Below are 11323 nucleotides of genomic sequence, written 5' to 3' on the forward strand. Positions count from 1 at the left end.
AAAACTTACTAAAACTGAGCTTCTATAAGGCAATGAATATTGCGGAGGGCGTGGCTCATCACATAAAGGTGTATAACATCTCAAGGGTTTCACCCATCACCACGCAACTTTGTAGGCATATGACCACACATAATCTGAGGGGACCCCTCCATTATTGACCCCATCAAACAAAATGGGGGCGCTAGAGAGCTCATTTCTTATATAGGCCTAACTGCCATATGGATTTTTACTAAACCAACTGGGTGGCGCTATAACAACAGAAAAATGCTTCAAAATGTCTAAAATGCGACCGATCACTGTGGCTCCCCCTGTGGACCAATGTTGGTGTTTTCTAATGTTTGGTATGACTAAGTCATGGTATGGTATGCTGTACATAATCACGCAAACTGTCAGTGTGTCATTCTGTTCTGTCTGTCCCACGTTTTTCTACTCACTGACGTGGTCAATCTATGTGAAACTGCACATAGGCATTGAGGATTGGCATAGGTAGAAGGTGACAAAGCTACCAATGGCTATGGCCTAGTTTTAACTAATTTATTATCACATCCATTCATTAAAGGATTGAATTCCTCCAGCTGACATTATAGTTCCATGCTCTGTGATAGATATTTGCAACATGAGGGTGAAGGAATACTGTGTGTGTTAAGTGAAGATATAATAATAATAATAATAATAGATTTTATTTATAACGCACTTTACATTTGAATACAAATCTCAAAGTGCACAGTACAAAGGCAACAATAACAATAAAAGCAGCAATAACAGTAAAATCGAGCAACAGAGCAAAACAATAAAAACAGTCAGCAGATAAAATCAGATAAGATTAGTCAGGATAGGCTTTCTGAAAAAGGAAGGTTTTGAGTCCTTTTTTAAAAGAATCGACCGACTGTGGAGCCCTGAGGTGGTTGGGGAGGGCGTTCCACAGACGGGGAGCAGCAGCCTCGAAGGCCCTGTCGCCCATGGTCTTGAGCCGAGTCCTGGGCGGGCGCAGACGGTGCAGTTGGCCTGACCGGGTTCTGGCTGAGGTATGTGGGTTGAGGAGTTCGGTGAGGTAGGTGGGGGCTGCACCGTGCAGACAGTGATGGGTGTGAAGGAGGATTTTGAATTCAATGCGGAGGTGAACGGGGAGCCAGTGCAGAGTGTGAAGGATGGGGGTGATGTGCTCATGTTTACGCACTCTCATCAGGACCCGAGCAGCGCTGTTTTGGACATATTGGAGCCTTTGTAGGCTCTTGCCCGGGATCCCGATGAAGAGCGCGTTACAGTAGTCCAGCCTGGAGGAGACAAAGGCATGGACGAGCCTCTCTGCTGCAGGACGAGAGAGAGATGGCCGGAGTTTGGCGATATTACAGAGGTGAAAGAAGGAAGACTTGCAGATATGGTTGATATGATTGTCAAAGCTAAGATGGGGGTCAAACCTGACTCCCAAATTAGTCACGGAAGGAGAGAGGGAAAAGTTGTGGCCGAGAAAAGAGACGGAGGAAATGTGGGAAGAACGGAGCTGGTGAGGGGTGCCGATATGAATGGCTTCCGTATATAAAGTACTGAGCAGTGTTTTTATCAGGCTTCCCTGTTCCTGGTGTAAAACTCAAGATTGTTAAACATTAACATAGCTGTTGAATTGATATCATGTGTGTGCCGTGTCCTGCCCAGTCTGAGAGGAAAGGTCGTCCCTTGTGAGTTTCATGCCAGGAAGTACCTGGTAGCAATAAGGATCTGACCTGGTGAGCAGACACAGCTGAAATATAAATTCAAACAAAGGTGTTTAAGACTGACAACGTTCTTGGATTGACGAGGGAAGAAGTGATTGTCACTAGTCTTCACATGTATGCTGACTATTCAGGACTGTGATTAGCTGGAGCAGAGTCATCACTGTTTGGAGTTACTAAAGTTACCACATGACTGAGCTGGAAAAACAGGCTTTTCTTTCTTGCAATATACTTTGAAAAATTTGTGATGGGAGGCCAATGACCAGAGCTAACACCAACAACCACCTCAGGTAAGTGGTGACATGAAATTAATCCTGAATACCAGTTCTGGGACACCAAAACTTCAGCTAGAATATCTGTAATTAATCAAAGCTTCGACGGGGGTACAGAGTTAATGACAGACGAGGATATAAGTCGAACCCTTTGAAACATTTGTTTTTGGTGGATTCATCTAATATAACGTGACAGCTGGCCACGTTGTTAGCATGCATGGCGCAGTAAAGTTATCATAACAGCTGGAAGAAACAATCCTTTGCAAGACAGCTGAGCTGATACATGCAGTTTTGAGGTGGTTTGTCAGGCTCATTGTGACATACCAGCCTCTTTTGACATATCGGGTACTTAACTTATTTGGGGGTCGTCCAAGTCAATTTTGAAACTATTCCAAATGCTTGACTTTTTTAATATTTTGCTAGCGTATCTTTAAGCCTGCCAAACAGTCCCAGTTTTAGTAGTGCTGGTGACTGATGTTAGATCACAGCAAGTCAGAGTCAGAAAATGTCCTAGTCTGAGAAGAACTCATAATAATCAGCGTTGATGCGTGATGAATATGTGGGCTATTTGGGATATTTGGGGTAATGCATACACCGATCAGCCAAAACATTAAAGCTCCTGCAGGTGAAGTGAAGAACATTAGGGTTGTTACAATGCCTTTTTCTGCTGGGAAACCTTTGGTTCTAGCAGTCATGTGGATGCCACTTGATACACTCCACCCACAGAAAGACTGTTGCAGACTTCCAGATGGCAGTGTGACGAAGAGCTCAAGGCATCCACCTGGTCTCGAAAATTCCCCAGATTACAATCTGATCGAGTGTCTGTGGGACATGCCGAAAGCCTAGAGGTACCCCTGATCCATGTTGGGACCTCTTTGGATCAGATTTGGCCTTGACCTTTTGAGGCATAGACACAGGACCTCTGAGGGGCACTGTGGTGTCTGGCACCAGGTTGTTGGTGGTGGATCCTTTGAGTCCTGTGGGTTTGTGGTGGGATACCCACAAATGTTCAACTAGATTGGAATTTGGGTGGTGTTTGGAGTGTGTCACTGGGCATCCACATTATTGCCATGACTTAAGGTTTCCCAGCAGAACATTGTTTTGTAACAAGACTTCACCAGTGACTTCATTGACCCACCACCAAACCAGTCATGAAGCTCAACTGACTTGGTAATATACTGTGACCATTCAGTGTTCCCTTGATTTTTTAGAGCAGTGTATATGGAGCGTTTAAATTTTCATTTGTCTGTTAATTACCATGGTAATGATTAAAGTTTCGAAGCATTTCGAACAACCCCAGTTTGCCACAGTGTCTAATGTTCACCGATACTGATGCTTTTTATTATTCTGTGGATGCAGCAATAAAACTCTGAGGAGTCTGAAGTTCAGACTGAATGTTAGGAAATCAAATCATCCTTTATTAAACATTACAACAGCTATAAAAACACAAAGTTTTACCACCATTGATAACACATTAACTTTTTACCACTAACACCACGATGACTGCTGCTATGAACAGGACGACAAGTTACCCTAAGACGCATTTTTATTCAGGAAAGATTGTTAACATTTGCTTTTTGAAGCAAACTCAGCTTTAGACTTTTTGATTGTACCCAAATATATATTTATTATTTCATATACAGTGCTATGAAAAAGGTCATGAATCCCAGGAGTATTTTTACACACTGCTCTGCAGAATTGAATTGAATTTGTTTTTTTATTTTTTCCAAAGCACACTAAAATGTACCTTTTATACATGGGCTGGGGGTGATACATACTGTATACTGAGAAAGTAGCTACAGGGGGCGTCGGTAGCTTCTTGTGGGGTGCCTCAGGGCTCACTGTTGGGTCCAGTTTTATTTGCTCTGTATATGCTTCCTCTTGGAAACATTATCAGCAGGTTTGAAGGTGTATCATATCATATGTACGCAGATGATATTCAGCTTTATTTTTCTTTTAATCCTGACAGGACAGACAATCTGAATGTACTGCATGACTGTCTGTCTGCAATTAATGACTGGATGGTCAACAATTTCCTCCAGCTTAACGCCGCTAAGACCGAAGTCCTTATTGTCACTCCTGACTGTACTGCTTCTAAGGTGGCGAGCTGTATTGGGTCCCTGAATTCAAATATCCGCTCTAACCTGAGAAATCTCGGGGTTATTGCTGACCAGGCCATACACTTTGATAAACACATCCATGCGTTGACCCGTACATGCTTTTTCCACCTTAAAAACATTGCAAAACTGAGATCTGTTGTATCACATGCTGAACTGGAAATGATCATTCATGCCTTTGTGTCATCACGTCTGGATTACTGCAATTCTCTTTTCATGTGTCTCAGTAAAAATCTTGTAGATCGCCTCCAACTGGTGCAGAATGCCGCTGCCAGGCTGTTCACCAAATCATCCAAAAACTGCCACACTACTCCTGTCCTGGCCTCCCTACACTGGATTCCTGTCAGCTTTAGGATCCAGTTCAAAATCCTTGTTTTAACATATAGAGCCCTTCATGGTCAGGCACCTGAGTATCTGTCTGACCTGCTGCATGTATATGTTCCTAGTAGGACACTTAGGTCGGCCAATCACGGTCTGTTGGCAGTTCCTTGCACTAGGCTCAGAACTAGAAGTGACCGGGCCTTCGAGTCCATTGCACCCAGATTGTGGAACGCCCTCCCACAGAATTTGAGAGCCGCAGCATCTGTTGAAGTTTTTAAGAAGCGCCTTAAAACCTACCTCTATAGGCAGGCATTCATCAACTTGTCTTAAGTGATTCAGTTTTGCAGCAACTGCTGCTGTTTCATTTTGTGTCTGTATGTTTGGATGTATGTATTCTTGGTTTGTGTTTTAATCCTGTGAAGCACTTTGTGAGTTCTCTCTGTGAGAAGTGCTATACAAATAAATTTTACTTACTAAGTGGGTAGAGCAGGTGCCCCATATACAAGGCTGTTGCCACAGCGGCCCGGGTTCAACTCCAGCCTGTGGCTCTTTGCTGCATGTCATTACCCCTCTCTCTCTCCCCCTCACGCTTAACTGTCCTATCTATAAAGGCAAAAATGCCCCCCAAAAATAACTTTAAAAAAAAAAAGAATGTAGCTACAGGTTTTAAATATTACCTATTTATCTGACCATTTTATGCCACATATGCAGATGACATTGGCGGGCCACATTGTTTAGCTCTTAATGTAATTGTATGTTTTTGGCCAAATAAAGCTGCAAACAGTTCTTATTAAATCTCTAATCTAATTGTAGACTATTGTCTTGATTAAAAAATGTAAGCGGAACATAGAATTTGCTTACGTCAATCAATCAATCAATCAATCAATTTTATTTATAAAGCCCAATATCACAAATCGCAATTTGCCTCACAGGGCTTTACAGCACACAACATCCCTCTGTCCTTATGACCCTCACAGTAGATAAGGAAAAACTCCCCAAAAAAAACCTTTAATGGGGAAAAAAAACGGTAGAAACCTCAGGAAGAGCAACTGAGGAGGGATCCCTCTTCCAGGATGGACAGACGTGCAATAGATGTCGTACAGAACAGATCAGCATAATAAATTAACAGTAATCCATATGACACAATGAGAAAGAAAGAGAGACAGAGAGAGAGAGAGAGACAGAGAGATATGCAGGTAATGACAGTAGCTTACAACAACATTAATGAAAGTAATAATATTATAGTTATNAGAGAGAGGTAGGTATTATAGGAGGTCCCCCGGCAGACTAGGCCTAAGTCAGCCTAACGTCCCTTGTCTTTTATGTTTGAGTCTAAGGGTTGACAGAAAAATTCAAAATATCCATTACATTGTGTGTGTGTGCGTGTGTGTATAAACAGACAAAGCCATAAGATATTTTAAATTCTCTCTTTAGGTTCTCAAACCTGTTGGTTTCCAGTTGAATCAGTCTCTGGTGTCTCCAGCAGGGTGACATTATGGCGACTGCAGCACCTGGTGAGTTCACTGTAGTTCTGGATTGTGGTATATTAATACTCAAATGTTTCTCAGAGATTTACCATGGTGTCACTCAGTCTTTTCTATAAATTGCTTTAATCTGAGTTTATTTTGATCTGTTTGTCTGAATCAAAGGCAAAAAGCTTTACTTTTAACTAGAACACACAAAAAAAACAATGCATAAAAATAAATCAAAATGATAAAACAGCAGTAAGTCCTTCTGGAGACAGAGTCCCTTTGATTAAAGATTAAAAAGTTTAAAACATTTTTAAAATCATTTTTGAATCATTGTTCTGTATCTGTATAGTGTCAGAGGACCTGCAACCCTTAAAGCGGAGCCGCAGCTTTGAATGGCTGCCACCATCCAGTGAGTTGACCTGAAGTCAGAATTATTGTTCTGCATATTAACATCTAGAATTACACTGTTAGTATATTCTGGATACAAATGTTTTATTTTAATATTTGAAAACTTATGGTAAATTTGAAAGTTTCAAGATAAGAACAGCTGACACAATCACTTAAGTCCACCTTTAATAAAGTTGGTTGTTGCACTAAATCAAGTTTTCTGATTCAGTGTTTTGTTTTCCAGTGTCTGAGCTGAGGGTTGTTCTGCTGGGGAACAGCTGGTCTCAGAGGAGTTCAGTGGGGAACTTCATACTGGAAGAGACTAAGTTCAACACTGAGGAAGAACCAGACTGCTGTCTGACAGAAAGAGGACAGATAAAGGACAAAGAAATAGTTCTGATCAACACTCCAGATCTGCTGCATCTCAACATCTCTGAAGACAAACTGTCAGAACATGTAGAAAACTGTGTGAGACTCTCTGATCCTGGACCTCATGTGTTCCTGCTGGTTCTACAGCCTGAAGACTTCACTGAGGAACACAAACTGAGACTCTGCAGAGTCCTGGAACTCTTCAGTGATCAATCATTTGATCATTCATTGATACTGATATCAACACCCAGAGAGAAGAGTTCAGATTTCATGAAAAAATATTTGCAAAATCCACTGTTAGGCAACATGATCAAAAAATGTAGATCCAGTTTGTTGTGGCACCAAAACCTTGGACGTCAGCAGTTGCTAACACTCATGGACGAAATGGTAAAGGAGAACAATGGAGATCATGTGAGCTGTGATGTTTTCAAAGATGCAGCATCTGAATTACCTGGTGGTCATCAGAGCTCGAAACAAGGGGAAGGAGATCATTTCAACTTGGATCCTGTTCAAGGTACCACAGAGTGCAGGAGTAACTTTTATCATTTTATGAATATAACTGATCCATGATCAAGTTTGCATATTAAGTTAAAGAGGCAACACATAGTATTTGGGTTTTTTTTAGCTTGGCGCCACCTAGCGTCAGCAGTGTTGCTCGCACTGTCGCCAAGACCAAATTGAGCGTGGGGATCAGAGATAATGAATAAAATGTAGGCTGTAAAGCCACCAGTATACCTCTATGTATATGTAGAATGAGAAGGTGTGTGGACACTCTACTAAATAAATGAGTAAAGAGACCGAGCAACAATTATCAGATTTATCTGAAGAAAAAACAAATACTAATGCAAATAATTATAGCAGAATGCACAGTACCAGTACAAACAACTTACAGTTAATGATACCAATATGTACAGTACCAGTACAAACAACAGTAGACACGTAAGGGATAATGTAAAGTGAGCCGGTCACTGTTGAAAAATAACTCCCGACAGGGGAATGGAACCCCGACGCACAGCGGAGTTATTTTTCAACAGTCATCAGCTCACTATACATTATCTCGCTTAGAACATGGCTTACTACTGAAACATTTAAATGTTACAACTGGCATCAATATTATTAAACTGCTGGCAGAGTGTATTGACAGAGGAGAGGCGTTCACCAGACAAACGGGAGCGGAGGAGAGGATTTTACTCCACTTCTCCCGGTCGGAGAGGCCTCTGTGCCCAGTAGCTGCGGCAGCGGGGGGGAATCACTGTCCGAGGGCTGCCGTAGAATGACAACGAGGATGTCAGCCGACCAACACTCGCTACCCGCTCCCTGGTTGCGGCGATTTGCGATGCTGGCCAGCTAGGAATGAACTAGCAGCCAGTACAGTACAGTCCTCTCTGGTCTAGCTAACATTTAGCCGTGTTACTTACTGATCCATTAGAAAGAAAGCTAGCTGGACATGGGTTTTGAAGCCTCTTTGGTCACGGAGCTCCCTCCATCTCTTGAACGCCTGACTGAGGTTTACTCTTGTTTTTCCTCTTCTTTTATCACTCTCCTTTTTGCTCTTCTTTGCCTCCTCACACAGAGGAGCTCCTTTTCTTTTGCTAGGCCGTTTTTCACTTGTCTCCAAACTTTGTCCGTCTGCCATTGTGCTCGTGACTCAACTATCTCATGCCCAACTCCTCATAAGGACCAGCTCCAGTCCCTGATTGGCTGACCGACCAGTTTCGCAATACATGACTCATTTCCTGCCGTAAAGCAGATTTTTTCCGCGAAAATTCGCCCCCCGGTGGCAGAAGCTTATTGCAAAGATTGCAAAGCCATTAAGTAACCTATGTAAACACTGATAGTCTGATTTTACTGTGGCCACTACCCTGTGCAACCCACATTATTTTCATCATGATATATTTAGGAAAAAATGCTGTCTGTTGCCTCTTTAAGGGTTTTTTCAGCTGATGGTGTTGTCTTTTTTTTAAGATTATTTTTCTGGGCTTTTTGCCTTTACTTGACAGGACAGTGTGTGAAATGGGGAGACAGAGAGAGAGTGGGGACTGACACGCAGCAAAGGGTCGCAGGCTGGACTCGAACCTGCGACCGCTGTACATGGGGCACCGGTACTATCCACTATGCTCCCGATGCCCCGGTGTTGTCTTTTTTATGGGGCAAAAATATCTTATATAGTAATATACATATTACAAGTAATAATATATATGTCAAGCACCCTGTATTCAGCAACAAAGGATTTCACCAACTGTGAGTACCTTAGTTAATATTTATTATTTATTTATACAGATCTAATAGGAAGTTGATATGCTGTAGTTAATATTTATGGTTTCATCTTATAGCAGGGATTAAATCTAGACCTACATCACACACTTCATCACCAGGGGAAAACACAAGCTACCAGTGTAAAAAAAAAAAAAAAAAAGAGTAAATCTAGGAATGTGTTGTGTGCAGTGGGCCATAACACATTTCTTGATAACACACTACAGTAATGTGATTATATTTTTCAGTGACAGGTAGTGCAGGGCAGCAACCCTCAACCAATGGGCTGTGACCTATTGGTGGGCATAAGAGAGCCATCTGGTGTCACCTAGAGGTATTGGCAATTTGTTAGTTTAAAATTTGGATTCATAATATTGGGCAGTGATGCTGAGCCGACAGCACAGTGTGTTGAATGTGGTAAAATCTGCCAGATGAAGCGCTAAAACCATTAAAGCTCCAGACACTTCAGAACAAAGCATTCGGGATGTGTTTGGAAGCCAAAAGAATATCTCCTAAAGGAATGGGCTTCAGGTACATCACAGCACCAACAGCTGACAGTGGCATTACACATATTTACAGCCACTTTTTTTTTTCTCCCTTTCGGTCATGTAATGTTTTTTTTATTTTCATCATCTATGTGGGAAGGTGGTCCTCGGATATTTCTTAACAATCAGGAGTGGGCCTTAAGTTACAAAAGGTTGAGAACCCCTGGTGTACAGTTTTACAATTCACAAGTAAATAATCACATTACAGTCACTAATCGCAGCACAGCTTAATTAGGTGGGGGGCTGCAGCCAGTCTCATTCAAAATAGAAATAAGACTCCTGGTAACTCGAGGTTCTGTTAATTGCATTTTGACTTCTTAGCTGGATTGCTGAAGTTAGCGACTGATGAGTGTCTTAAGTGTCTAGAATTAGGGGATTTTGTCAAAAGTGAACCCTGCAGCTACTGTGACAACAGACCCGGGGCTGAACTAGCAGCTGTTGATCAGTAAATTCCTCCATAGGCTGGTTGCTTGTTAACAATGAATTAGTTATTTTTTAAAGGGAGTAGGATTTAGGGGGATCTATTGGCAAAAATGAAATCTAATATTCATAATGACAGTGGTGGAAATAAGTATTCACCGCATCAACATTTCTTTCATTTACACACATTTAGATGTTGGTATCAACTCAATTAAACTATAAATATTAAAAGTGACATTTCAGTCCATAAAAAGTGCAATAAAGTTGAATAATACAGGGAAAAGTATTGAACACACTAAGTGAAGTGTATTTCATCATTGATGGAGAAGATTTTGTTGCAGCGGCAGCCTTGAGATGTTGATTTGTTCCTAAAATGCTCTGATCCTTCAGGCTAGCTAGCATGAACAACAGAAATGGGCTTGGCTCTCCAGAACGGGGGAAACAGCCTCCTCGTCCCTGCTTTTCCACAGTTGCCCAGGATGAGAGGTGTTGCAGAGGTGGAGTGATACTCATAAGCCCTCACACGTGTGTCGCTGTTTGACTTTGAGCAAACAAGAGGAGGGTTTCCTCTATGCAACTTGCAGGCTGATGAGAGAAAGGCTCCGACTGTTGTCTGTTCCTATGCATGGAACAATAATTTAGAGTCTCTGGAATGGGTCCTAGACAGGGTACCCCCCGAGGCGACTTTGTATTTCTGCTCAGGAAAGTTAATGCCCCAGGTGGGTAATGGCTGAAAAAACCCAGAGGGGTGAATGAGGGGAACAGCCTTCCCGATTACAGCTTCAGTGATGCTTTGCTATTGAACTTTGTACTACTTATTGACTGTTGGTAATGAACACTATTCTAAATCATATGGTGGTTCAGTGTTCAGCTGTATCTGATACAAGAAGACCTTCAGCCAAAAGCCCTATGATTGACTTTGTCAAACACAGAGCAGCTGAGCTTTCAACTGATCATCACTTGGTGTAAAGTTTGATCAGGTAATGAGGTAGATCTATGCACGCTGGGGACATGGAACCAGAGTGGACCATTTTCAGTGCTGTACTTGTGGTGACAAAGTACTTGTGGCCTGAAGGCCATTTGTGCCTGTTTAGATAGCAACCAAGGAACCTGCTGGGAGATGCCAGCAATGAGGGCAGTCAAGTTAAAAATGGAGGCCTCTCAGGTTCAGTGAACTCAGGGAGCTCCTGAGGCAGGAGATATTTATATATATTTATATTTGGGCTATATCCTAGGTTAATGTGGCCATTGTCAATTTATGAAATTCCAATATCCATAGTGGAGAGAATTGAAAGGTCGGTTAGCTCCTATATTAGGAAGTGGTTGGGTGCTCCTAGGTGCCTAAGTAGTGTTGCATTGTATGGAAAAGGGATACTTCAGCTGCCAGTATCTAGTTTAACAGAGGAATTTCCAAGGTCCAAGGTCAGGACAGAGCTGTTGTTATCTGGGAGTAAGGAC

The 11323-nt window shown here is 42.1% G+C and overlaps 2 protein-coding genes across 2 annotated transcripts in view; both read left to right on the forward strand.

Moving 5' to 3' along the window:
- The window catches only part of LOC126394913 (golgin subfamily A member 4-like), a 92054-nt gene that overhangs the window by 22522 nt on the left and 58209 nt on the right, over window positions 1–11323 (forward strand).
- Window positions 5915–11323, forward strand: part of LOC126394162 (GTPase IMAP family member 4-like) — a 13374-nt gene continuing 7965 nt past the window's right edge. The window contains exons 1-3 of the mRNA XM_050050823.1: window positions 5915–5933; window positions 6241–6300; window positions 6523–6746. Coding sequence (XP_049906780.1) covers window positions 5915–5933; window positions 6241–6300; window positions 6523–6746 — 303 coding nt within the window. The remainder of the gene's footprint in view (window positions 5934–6240; window positions 6301–6522; window positions 6747–11323) is intronic.

The sequence above is a fragment of the Epinephelus moara genome, chromosome 8, assembly GCF_006386435.1.
Source record: "Epinephelus moara isolate mb chromosome 8, YSFRI_EMoa_1.0, whole genome shotgun sequence".
Classification (NCBI taxonomy): domain Eukaryota; kingdom Metazoa; phylum Chordata; class Actinopteri; order Perciformes; family Serranidae; genus Epinephelus; species Epinephelus moara.